Source organism: Erinaceus europaeus, chromosome 2 (genome assembly GCF_950295315.1).
Source record: "Erinaceus europaeus chromosome 2, mEriEur2.1, whole genome shotgun sequence".
In the NCBI taxonomy this organism is placed as follows: domain Eukaryota; kingdom Metazoa; phylum Chordata; class Mammalia; order Eulipotyphla; family Erinaceidae; genus Erinaceus; species Erinaceus europaeus.
Window position 1 is genome coordinate 89,417,320 of NC_080163.1, and position 13,204 is coordinate 89,430,523.

Consider the following 13,204-nt stretch of genomic DNA (forward strand, 5'->3'; position numbering starts at 1 on the left):
GAAGGAGAGAGACACCCCGAAATTCCTCAAATAATAATAAAAGTTTAGTGTGTGAGAGACAATAAGAAAGTGAGACTAGAATATAACTCCAATCCATGCCTTGCTGGGGATTGCACCTGGGGCCTCATGCATTCAATTATGTTCTGTCCTCAGAGTCATCTCCCCACCTGCCCTATAATCTTACTGTGCATTGGCATCACTATAACAGAAGGGGGTGATGTTAGTGGAAAGAGCTTAAGTGAAAATTCCTAAGTCTCATTTCATCCGTAGAAAAGTGAATTCACAACTGGGGAGATAGCATAACTATTGTGCAAAAACACTACCAGGCCTGATGTACCAAAGGTCCTAGGTTCCATCCCCAGCACTGCCATAAACCAGAGCTGAGCAGTACTCTGGTAAACAAAAACAAACAAAGAATTCAATTGACTTGGAATGTAGCCACATTCTATCACCATATAACTCTGACATTGAAAGCTTGAGAAAATTGAACTAAGTGACAGCATATAATCTTTATAAGGAACTACAGAGAAAAGTCAGCTAGAAAGGGAGGAAGGGGTGTTAAGTGAGAAATGGAGACCTGAGATGGACAGAGCCAGCTCAGACCTATTTACAAGAGCCAGATGTTAAAATCTAAAGAATTTTATGAATCATTTGTTAAACTCAGCCATTACTTACCAAAAATTATATAAACTTTAATTAAATACATAAAGAACAGTGGTTCAGAAGGTGGCACAATGTGTAAACCATTGGACTCTCAAGCATGAGGTTCTGAGTTCAATCCCCAGGAGCACATGTACTAGAATGATGTCTGGTTCTTTCTCTCTCCTCCTATCTTTCTCATTAATAAGTAAATAAAATCTCTATTTTTCCCCACTAGGAAAAGACAGAAACAGGCTGGGGATATGGATCGACCTGTCAATGCCCATGTCCAGCAGAGAAGCAATTACAGAAGTCAGACCTTCCACCTTCTGCACCCTATAATGATCCTGGGTCCATACTCCCACAGGAATAAAGAACAGGAAAGCTTCTAATGGAGGGGATAGGATACAGAACTCTGGTGGTGAGAATTTTATGGAATTGCACCCCTCTTACCCTATGGTCTTGTCGATCATCATTAAATTAATAAAAAAAAATAATTAAAGAGCAAAGATAAATGCCCCAAGTTCATCACTACTTAATTAAATTGCCACATTTAATTATCCTGTATTTTCTTCTCTTTCTTTCTTTCTTTTTTTTTTTGTCTCCAGGGTTATTGCTGGGGCTCGGTGCCTGCACCACGAATCCACTGCTCCTGGAGGCCATTTTTCCCATTTTGTTGCCCTTCTTGTTGTTGTTGCCATTGCTGTTGTTGTTGTTGGATAGGACAAAGAGAAACAGAGAGAGGAAAGGAAGATAGAGAGGGGGAGAGAAGGACAGACACCTGCAGACCTGCTTCACTGTCCTTAAAGTGACCCTCCTGTAGATAGGAACGTGGGGGTTCGAACCTGGATTCTTACTCCAGTCCTTGAGCTTCACTGTCATGTGCTTCTAACCCCCTGCATTAACACCCACACCCTAGCCTCTATTGTATTGAGGTTATTTGTATCTATATCTGTGTGCTACCTTATAAATTATTACTGCGTAACAAATTACCCCAATCTCTTCCATTAAAAAACAAAACAAAAATAAAACCAGCCATTGGGGCTAGGGTAATAACTCACATACCTGCTAGTATGAGTGACATTCTGGTTTTGGTTCCTGTCACTGAATGAGAGCAGCAAAGACAAAAAGCATACATAATTAAATATATAATAAGCATATATAAAAAAGCATATTATATATGCTTTTATATATAAAAGCATATAAATAAAATATAATTCCATGAATGATGGAATAGTACATTGCTTTCTCTCTCTCTTCAAAGAACGACAAAACAAACAAAACCCCAGACAAGCATTCTCTTAAATATTTTCCTAGGGCAGGAATCTGAGTTTTGCTTGGCTTGGGTGGTTATGACAGGCTCTCATCTTGAACTTTCCACTGGGGGGGTGGAGGATTTTCTTCCAAGCTGGCATAGTGACTGACCTATCTCAGTAAAGTTCTGTCTGTTGTACTGAGGATGTAGGTTCCTCTCAGGATACTTGACATTGACTACCTTCAGTTCTTTGGTGTGGAAGCCTCTACACATGGCTGCTGGCTTCCACAGGGCAATGAAGAAGAGATAAAGAGAGAGGGAGGGTGGGTTAGTGGGAAAGAGGTTAAAAATGAAATCTAGGGCAGGGGAGATAGCATACTGGTTATGCAAAAAAACTCATGCCTGAGACACCAAAGTTTTAGGTTTAGTCCCCCACACCACCATACACCTGAGCTGAGTAATGCTCTGGTAATAATAACAATAATAATAATAATAATAATAATAATAATAATGGAATCTAATCTTTCAGTAACCTAGGCTTTTTTTTTTTTTTTTTTTTTGCCTCCAGGGTTATTGCTGGGGCTCGGTGCCTGCACCATGAATCCACTGCTCCTTGGAGGCCATTTTTCTTCCATTTGTTGCCCTGTTATTTTATCGTTGTTGTGGTTATTATTGTTGTTATTGATGTCATTGTTGTTGGATAGCACAGAGAGAAATCGAGAAAGGAGGGGAAGACAGAGAGAGTGGAAGATAAACACCTGCAGACCTGTGAAGTGATCCCCTCCTGCAGGTGGGGAACTGGGGGCTTGAACCCGGATCCTTATTCCAGTCCTTGTTTGTGTCATGTGCACTTAACCCTCTGTGCTACCACCCAAGCCCCCCTCAGTAACCTAGTTTTTATATATGCATCCCTCTGCCATGCTATGTTCATTAGAAGTGGGTCACTAATAAAAAGACCTAAACAAGACACCATACAGTACCTAATGAAATAGTTTCTACTTAGACCTAGATACCCTCCTCACCTACTACTTATTTCACTTCCGTCAATCACTTCAAAGATAACCATGTCAGAAAAAGCTGGATAAGGGCAAGAGACTGGCATACTTTAATGGTGACTCTTCAGTCACTACCAGGCCACCCCATCACCTGGGGCCCTAGTCAGGGACTCCTAGGATTCCCACACAAACATGATAGGCCTAGATCTCAGACAGATCCTTCTAGCCACTGTCACTGGTCATCTCCATAAGGAACAACATAATGGACTCCTTTGTGAGCCCTTATAGGGCCTTGCACTCAATGTGAATCAACAATGGCAGGGACAGCCCCATTCTCAATTGGGAGCTTGGGCAACATACTCTACCACTTAAGGAAGATGGGTCCTGTAATTAATGCAGCCTAGAATGTTCCTAGCTACAACCACAGAATGTGAGCTCAGACCTACAGGGATGCAGAGGTTACACAGGCTTCTGCAACAAATATGGGCTCCAGATCAGATTCCAGATGCTATCAAATTGCAAACCTGACTTCCCTGGGTAGAGGACCTCACCAATGTGTCCTGGGACCCCATCTCCCCAGAGCCCTGCCCCACTACGGAAAGAGAGAGAGAGGCTGGCAGTATGGATCGACCTACCAATGTCCATGTTCAGCAGAGAAGAATTTACAGAAGCCAGACCTTTCTCTTTCTGCACCCCATAAGGATCCTGAGTCCATGCTCCCAGAGGGATAGAGAATAGGAAAGAAAGCTTTCAAGGGATGGCATGGGATGTGGAGTTCTGGTGGTGGGAGCTGCGGAACTGTACCCCTCTTATTCTATGGTCTTGTCAATATTTCCATTTTATAAAAAAGAAGGAAGAAGTAGTAGTGGGTCACTATATGCACCTCCATATTCACAGCTGCACTATCCACAATAGCCAACATATGAAAGCAACCTAAATACCCAGCAACTGGTAACTATATCCCTATTATCTTATAATCTTGTAAATCACTAATAAGAAAAAAAGAAAGAAGCAAAGGAAGAAACAGGATGGGAAGAAAGAAGAGTGGTCACTAAGTGGTGCCTAAACTTAGGTAGAAGAGGCTTAAGCTCCGCATCTTGTAAGTGAAGAGCATAAAGAATCAGTGCACATCATCACACCGTATAAAAATGTGCTATTTCATCTCTTTTCCCAATGCTGCCTTCAGGTGTGGTAAAGTGTGTGCTCTATGGCTTGAGCCATCTCTAGGCTTCTAGAGTAGATGAATTTTAGACAAAGTGTTGGGAGGAGGGAATAAAAGTTTGGGGTACAGGATGAGAGAATTTCTGGAACTGAAAGTGGAGATGAAACAGGAGGTAGAGGTTTGGAAAGCATGATTATGTGGATGTTTAGACTCTACAGGAAAAAAAAGATCTTCCATGCATGTGCACAATTTAAAATACGGGTTTCATACTAGCTATGACTATGGTTGCACAGGGTCAATCACATCAGTATTGGCACGTAAGATGTTCTCGCTAGTAATCAGCAGGGGTAGGTAACCTTTTCCATAATTGTCAATAAAGCTAAAAGAAAACAACTTTTGCCTTAGTGAAGTTGGTATAGCTGAACTACATCTAAAATAGCCTAGCAATTTAAAAATTCAAAGACAAAGTTTCATTTTCTTTGCAATGAATCCTTGGTGTGTGTGTGTGTGTGTGTGTGTGTGTGTTGCCAGCTCATAAGTAAGGAGTTCTGTCATCCATCAGATGAGCAGGAATTTCTTTCAAAATGAAAACTTCCAGAACCACAGCATTTTAGATAAAGAAAACAACAATAAGATCTTAGAAAACATAGGGCAGTATTTCACAAAGTATGTCTGACAACTGGATTTCAAAATTAGTAACACCTGATGTTCTTGTTAAACCCTGGAATCTTGTTAATACTTGGAGTCCATATCAGAGCTAAGTTGGTGGGAATCTGTTCATTTTAGACTCTTTAGCTAATTATGCTGCATTCAAAGGAGTGAATAATCTTCTCCAAAACTTTCATTTTATAAGTGAAACATACATGTAAGAGGCAAAGTGATTCCCTTCACCTTAATCTATAACTGGTAGGATTTAGCTGATTTAATAGAAAGTAAAAAAGCAAGCAAGCAAACAAAAAAACAAACAAAAAAGGCCATGAAAACAAGATTTGGGAGAAAAATAGAAAAACAGCCTTTATTTAAAGAGATAGCTAAAGGGCAACCCCAGACTCTGCTTAATAATACATTGTTTATGTGTACAGTTACTAGCCTATGGGCCCCACCTAACCACAAATTAGTGTGGTTACCTTAAATTGCTAACATGAAATCCTAACCTCCCACTTCTAAAGATACTGGTTTTAGCTACTCTGTTCTCTCTCTTTTTTTTCCTGGGTCTCTAAACCCACTCTTTTGGGTATGATTTTAGAAATGTAATTATAACTCTGCTTTCAAACTTCTGGACCATATAATCAGACACAGATTGGCCATAGTGGAAAATTGAGAGTTCTTAGCTCTGCTGACTTTGACAAGACACATGACTGAATCCAAATTGAATGTAGTTGCTTGTCTTCATTCATTTTCCCCCCTAAGTTTGAAAAAGACCTATGGTGATGTGGGAAATGTAAACAGTCAAGGGAGGTTGGAACTAATTTCTCCAGCAGCTTATTTTAAATGCATTAACATATTTGGATTCTTTTCCAGGAGAACTTTTAAAATTTTATTTATTTATTATTATCTTTACTTATTGGATAGAGACAGCCAGAAATCAAGAAGGAGGGGGCTAAAAGAGAGGGAGAGAGACAGAGAGACAGCTGCAGCCCTGCTTCACCACTCGTAAAGCTTTCTCCCTGCTCAAACCCGGGTCCTTGAGCATTGTAATACATGGGCTCCACCAGGTGCGCCACCACCCGGCCCCCCAGGAGAACGTTTTTAATTCAGTTCCATGTGTCATTAGGTGGAGAAAAGACATGTTTAGAAAAAAAAGGGGGGCTAATATTTAAAAAATTGCTCATGGTGTCCAGTTTTTCTGTTTGGTTGGAATACCCCATGGATTAGTTATTTGGATGTATTTAGTGTGACTCTTGAATCCAAATGGCAACCTCTTCAGAATAACATCTGCTCTAGAGCTTCTCCAGGAATATAAATCCCACCTAAATGCTGGATATTTACAGCTGTAAATAACTTTATATTTAAATTAACATTAAGAAAGGAAAGGATGTTATATTGCATGGTTAGAGGTTTTTTTTTTAATAATAGGATTTAGCCTTTTTATTTTACCCTTGGAAAATTCTCTGTCCCCAATCAAGCTTTCAACTGACTATAGTTGTGGCCAACGTGTTGGTCACAACCTCAAAAGAGACTCTGAGCCAGGACCACCCAGATAAGTCACTCCTGAGAAATGTAATGTTAATGCTAAACTAGATCCTTTTGTCTGGTGCATCCCCAGAGCTGAACCTTGACTTTCCTCCTAGCTGTACAGAAAAAAAAAAAAATCGATATACATATTGCCAGGTGTCATTGTCTTATCCGTGGTTGTTTTATCTCGAAAAACAGTTAACGACAGTATCTCTAAATTGGTAGAACGTATTAACATTTTCTTTTCACCCCCTTAAACCTCTATATCAAATGGGCATGCTTTCCAGTTTTCTATCCAGCCTCTCTGTACATCTTGATGCATCAACATGGAAACCCTGTTCGGCTTGGAATTGACATTATTTTTTAAAGGCTCCTCTCACAATCCAGCACTGTGTTGATTCACAAGCCTTCTCTCAGTGACAACCACTAGCTCCCCAAGTGCAGACCCTAAGCTGTCATTTCACCTGCGTCCTTGCTCCCTGACGTCCGCCCCCGCCCTCTCTCCCTTTTCCTTCCCCAACACCACCGCGCCATCTGGCTTTTGACGTGGTTCTGAGCCAATAAATAACGCAAAGCAGCCCGGGCGGATCCCCGCAGGCTGGGCTGGCCGCTCGGGCCCCTCCCCGCAGTGGTTTCTCCTGCAGCTCCCCCCGCCTGGGCGGCCAGTCGTGCAGCCCGCGCCCCTGCCGCTGCTCTGCTCCGAGCCGCCCCCCTCGAGCGCGCGCCCGGGACACTCGTTCGGCCGCGGAAGGTGAAGCGCCTGGAGGCGGCTGCGGACCTCGCGGCCCCCGGGAGCGCGGCAGCTCAGCCCCAGGAGCCGGACAGACAAAAGAGGCCGCGGGCGCAGAAGCATCGGCGCGATGGCCGGGCGCGGAGGCCGGGCGCTGCTAGCGCTGTGCGGCGCATTGGCCGCCTGCGGGTGGCTGCTGGGTGCAGAAGCCCAGGAGCCGGGCGCGGCCGCGGCGGGCATGAGGCGGCGCCGGCGGCTGCAGCAGGACGACAGCATCTCGTTCGAGTACCACCGCTACCCCGAGCTGCGCGAGGCGCTGGTGTCCGTGTGGCTGCAATGCACCGCCATCAGCAGAATCTACTCGGTGGGGCGCAGCTCCGAGAATCTGGAGCTGCTGGTCATCGAGCTGTCCGACAACCCCGGGGTCCATGAGCCTGGTAAGGGCACAGCGCCCTGCTGTTCCATGGGGGCGTGTGCTTGTCTCGGTGTTTGTGTGGGTGGGTGGGGTGGGGGTTGGAGGAGGTCTCCCGGAGGGCCCTAGAAGGTTGGGATGGTGGCGGTGGGGGATTTCTTGGGGGAAAAAAAGCGTCCGGGTTGGAAGGTGGGAAGTGGAGGGAGAGATGGAGATGGGTACCAGTCTGCCCTGTAGTGCCAAGGATTGCTAGATCCCCTAATCTATTGCCCCAAGTCCTCCCCACCCCACCCCCCTACTGTCACAGGTCACCCTGAGGTGGGGGGAGGCCTTAGAGAAGAAAGGAGCTCAGAGCTTGCAAATCTTCACGCACATAACCCCTGTTATATATACACCGAAAATACCCTGACGTTGCCTTAGCAAAGCGCGGAGGGAATAACTCAAAGTCCTTTGGAGGGAGGTTGGTTTTCCTTTGCAGGGAGGTTGGTTTTCCTTTGCAGGCAGAGGTGGAAAGATGAGGTGCAGGGAGTCACAGGAGACCAAGATGAGTCGTTTGTCATTTATTCCCAGATTCCCAGAGCGCCACAGGGTCCCACAGGCTCAGAATACCCATCTTTACTTTTGTGCACAATAGGGGTTTATGTCCCGAAAATGTTAAGCATATTGACAACACTGGGTGGTGTTGTGTGCAGACGCTTGGGTCCTTCTCTGAGGGTGGGAAAGTGGCTTCTGACAGGCAGTTCTAAAACAGCTTCTCTAAGGAAACAGGAACATTCCATCCTCTGCTTGAGATGACTAGTCTATACCCAGGTTTTTGTATACCAAAAGTCGGTGTTCCCAAATAACCATGTTATGCAGCTTCCTCCTGTGTATGCTAAGGCACTTTTATGCTAAATGTGTGATACAGTAAGTATAAATTTAAAAAGAGCAGTTTGAAAACATTCTTCTGTTTCTGCTCTTTTAGAACTGCTATAGTACCTAAGGCCTGGTCTTCTGATTGCAAAGGTTATGTCAAAGGAATATCTTCTAAACTATTAACAAAGGATGCTTAAATTTCTCATAACAAAGAAAACAAGAAGATTAAAACCAGAATAGGACCATAGTAGATTCAGAACTGTTGTTAATATTTCGGAGGGCTCTTGCCGGCCGGGCTGGCTTGAGCCTACAAATATTAACAACACAGAACAATTCCATGGTATTTAAGATTCAAACTGAGAAGGGTTTAAAGTAGGTAAATAATGTAGACACTTTGATCTTCAAATGTACAGAGTATATATGTTGATCAATATAGACCTTCAAACAGGAAACATTACTCTTTCTTTCTTCCTCCTCCTCCTCCTTTTTTTGTGTGTGTTTTAATGATGATTAACAAGGTTGTAAGATAACAGGGGTATGATTCCATACAGTTCCCTGGCTCAAAATTCTTTGTGAGGTGCAGAAGATGGAAGGTCTGGCTTCTGTAATTGCTTCCTTGCTGGACATGGATATTGGCAGGTCAATCCACACCCCCCAGCTTGTTTCTATCAGGAAACATTTATTAATATAAGCAAAAAGGTTTGCATAAGTCTGTTTTCAGAATCTTTCAAGTACAAATCCTTGATAGCATTTTTTAAAATGTATTTTCTCTTTTGTTGCCCTTGTTGTTTTTTTATTGTTGTTGCATAGGACAGAGAGAAATGAAGAGAGGAAGGGAAGGAAGAGAGGGAGAGAGAAAGACAGACACCTGCAGACCTGCTTCACCACCTGTGAAGCGACTCCCCTGCAGGTGGGGAGTCTGGGGCTTGAACCGGGATCCTTTCACCAGTCCTTGCGCTTTGTGCCACCTGCGCTTAGCCCGCTGCGCTATCACCCGACTCCCCCTTGATAGCATTTTTATATAATGCACTCTAGCAGGATTCAACATGTAGAATTTCAAACTGAGTTTCATGCATTATTTGAAAATAAATAAAAAAAATTAAGTGTGAAGGTTCATTTTCAATGATTTCAAATGACCAATCCTGTCATTCTAGGCATGAAGTCAATCTAAGTATTTGCGGTTCTACTGCCTAATTAACCAGAAGTTTCTTAGTCTACTGCTATAGGTTGTTGTTCAGAATTTTAGGCATGGAAACATTAGTTATTTGGTTTCAATACCTGGAGTGTATCATTAAGACTTAGAAATACTTATTTTTTAAAAAATATTTATTTGCTTTTTTTCCTCTTGTTGTTTTATTGTAGTAATTATTATTGTTGTTGTTGTTGGATAGGACAGAGAGAAATGGAGAGAGGAGGGGAAGACAGAGGGGGGAGAGAAAGATAGACACCTGCAGACCTGCTTCACCACTTGTGAAGCAACACCCCTGCAGGCAGGGAGCCGGGGACTCGAACTGGTATCCTTACACAAGTCCTTGTGCTTTGTGCCACCTGCGCTTAACCCGCTGCGCTACCACCGGACTCCCTTAAAAATACTTCTTATTAGGGAGTCGCGCCTAGCGCAGCAGGTTAAGCGCACGTGGCACAAAGCACAAGGACCAGTGTAAGGATCCCGGTAGAAGCCCCAGGCTTCCCACTTGCAGGGGGGTCTCTTCACAAGTGATGAAACATGTCTGCAAAGGGCTTTCTCTCCTCGTCTCTGCCTTCCCCTCCTCTCACCAGTTCTCTCTGTCCTATCCAACAATGACAGCAACAACAACAATAATAACTACAACAATAAAACAACAAGGGCAACAAAAGGGAATAAATAAATATTTCAAAAAAAAAAAGAGAAATACTTCTTATTTATTGCAAATCACCACGTGGCTCCGTTTAGGGTTAGACAAGTCACTGTGAACATAAGTGAGGGGAAAAGTCTAGCTAAGAGAATTGGTGGAAGTCAGAAGTCCTTAACTAAACTACCCAAGACAACAACGTGAGGCGATCAGGATCCATCCAGAGCTAAGCCTACAGGAGAGTGCCATGATGGGGGTATTCCAATCAAGAGAGCGAACTGCTCCAGGTCCTTGCTTATATAGTCCCTTGCACCCATATTCTCTTGTGAGTATGCTCCATAGTCATGCTGAGGACATTTGTATGCTAATTATCCCAAATTCCTGCTGTGACCACAATACTTATTTTTAAAATTTTATTTCTACTTTTATTCATTTATCTTTTAGGAAGTAGAGAGGAAAGAGATTTGCCTGAGAAATCTCTGAGGGCTGAAGAATTATGGGTCTGCCACGGAGAGCTCCCCAAACTTTTATTTTTTAAATTTGTTTTTATTTTATTAATTTTTTATTAACATTTTTAAAAATTTATTTATTTTCCCTTTTATTGCCCTTGTTGTTTTATTGTTGTAGTTATTGTTGTCATCACTGTTGGATAGGACAGGAAATGGAGAGAGGAGGGGAAGACAGAGGGGGGAGAGAAAGACAGATACCTGTAGACCTGCTTCACCACCTGTGAAGCGACTCCCCTGCAGGTGAGGAGCCGGGGGCTGAAACCAGGATCCTTAAACTGCCACCTGCGCTTAACCTGCTGCGCTACCGCCCGACTCCCTTTATTTTATTAATTTAACATTGCCTTATAAATTTATAAGATTTCGAGACTATAGATTTGTAATTTTATTTGCTCTAATTATATTCCACCTTGCGTGAAATCATCTGGTAGTTGTCTTTCTTTCTTTTTTTTTTTTGCCTCCAGGGTTATCACTGGGGCATGGTGCCTGCACTACAAATCTACTGCTCCTGGCAGCCATCTTTTTTCCATTGTTGTTGTTGCTGCTGCTGCTGTTGTTGGATAGTACAGAGAGAGAAATCAAGAGAGGAGGGAACGACAGAGAGGAGGGAATGACAGAGGAGGAGGGAAAGATAGACATCTGCAGACCTGCTTTACTGCTAGCAAAGTGGACACCCCCCTCCCCCCCCATAGGTGGACAGCCAGGAGCTCGAACTGGGTTTCTTTGGGTTTCTCACTATGTGTGCTTAACCCGGTGCCCTTTCACTTCTTTACTTACTTACCATACTCACCTTTAGTTTCATCCATTTTGTCCTGAACAACACTATGCATCTTTTTAACAGCTGAATAATATTTCATTGAAAATATATTCCATTTCTTTATCCAGTCATCTGTTGATGAACATTTAGGTTAATTACATATTCTGACTATTGTGGCTTTGTGACTAATGCAGTTATGAATCCAGAGGTACGTGTAGCCTTTCAATTTAGTGTTTTCTGGATTTATGCTTAGGAGTGGTATTGGTATTGCTGGATCATAAAATATTTCCATTGTATCTATTTTTTTTTTAATTGCTGGAGTACTGCAGGACTTCACTATTCCAGGTTTTGTTTTGTTTTGTTTTGCCTCCACGGTTATTGCTGGGGCTCAGTGCCTGTACCATGAATCCACTGCTCGTAGAGGCTATTTTTTTCCCTTTTGTTGCCCTTGTTGTTGTAGCCTCATTGTGGTTATTATTGTTATTGATGATGTCGTTCGTTGTTGGATAGGACAGAGAGAAATGGAGAGAGGAGGGGAAGATAGAGAGGGGGAGAGAAAGATAAACACATGCAGACCAGCTTCACAGCCTGTGAAGCGATTCCCCTACAAGTCGGGAGCCGGGGGCTCCAACCCGGATCCTTAATGCCGTTCATTATGCTTTGTGCCACCTGCGCTTAATCCGCTGCGCTACCGCCAGACCCCTATTTTTTTTTTAAAAGAGTGTAAGAGATAGGAGGGATAGAGGACTTAGAAAGGGAGGTAGAGGAGAGAAAGAGAGAGAGGGAAAGGGAGAAGGAGAAGAGGAGGAGGAGGAGGAGGAGGAGGAGGAGGAGGAGAAGAGTATCTACACTATAACATTGCTCACAAAGCTAATCCTAGTCTACTCTCCTGCGGTAGCTAGAGGCTGGAACCTGGGTCTTTACACATGGTATTATGTCCTCTGTGGGATAATTCATCTTCTGGCACCCCATTTTAATTACATTAAAGGTTTTTCATTCTGTTTTCCACAGGGGTTACACCAGTTTGCATTTCTGACAACAGAGTACCCAAACTCCTTTTTCTCACATCTCTGCCAATTCTTATTTCTTGTTTAAAATCCTTTTGGTGTAGATCATCCTCACTGGTGTGAGGTGAGATTTCATTGTGGTTTTAATTTGCATTTATCTAAGAATAAATGACATGGAACATTTTTTTTCCATATACCTGTGAGCCATCAGTATGTCTCTTTTTAGCTATTGAAATTATTTTTCTCTGGCAGAGGGTAGATAGCATAATGGTTGTGCAAACAGACTCTCATGCCTGAGGCTCCAACATCCCAGGTTCAATTCCCTGCACCACCATAAGCCAGAACTGAACAGTGTTCTGGTAAAAACAAACAAAAAAAAAGAAATTATTTTTCTCACATTAAAAAAATTTTTTAAAAATTTATTTTGTGGGAGTCGGACTGTAGCACAGCGGGTTAAGCGCACATGGCGCAAAGCACAAGGACCGGCATAAGGATCCCGGTTCGAACCCCAGCTCCCCACCTGCAGGGGAGCCGCTTCACAGGCGGTGAAGCAGGTTTGCAGGTGTCTATCTTTCTCTCTTCCTCTCTGTCTTCCCCTCCTCTCTCCATTTCTCTCTGTCCTATCCAACAACAACAACAACAACAACAATAATAACTACAACAATAAAACAACAAGGGCAACAAAAGGGAATAAATAAATAAAATAAATATAAAAAAAAATTAAAAAAATTATTTTGTAGGATAAAGAGTAATTGAGAGGAAAAGGGAGAGAGGAAGAGAGACAGCTGCAACATTGCTCCACCGTTCATGAGGATTTCCCTGCTGCACGTGGGAACCAGGGCCTTGAACCTGAATCCTTGTATCTGGGTCCTTGTGCAT

The 13,204-nt window shown here is 43.0% G+C and overlaps 1 protein-coding gene across 1 annotated transcript in view; it reads left to right on the forward strand.

Annotated features, from left to right (window-relative positions):
- The first annotated feature begins 6,825 nt into the window (after positions 1 to 6,825).
- The window catches only part of CPE (carboxypeptidase E), a 133,039-nt gene continuing 126,660 nt past the window's right edge, over positions 6,826 to 13,204 (forward strand). Inside the window, exon 1 of the mRNA XM_007524528.3 lies at positions 6,826 to 7,393. Coding sequence (XP_007524590.1) covers positions 7,087 to 7,393 — 307 coding nt within the window. The 5' untranslated portion in view covers positions 6,826 to 7,086. The remainder of the gene's footprint in view (positions 7,394 to 13,204) is intronic.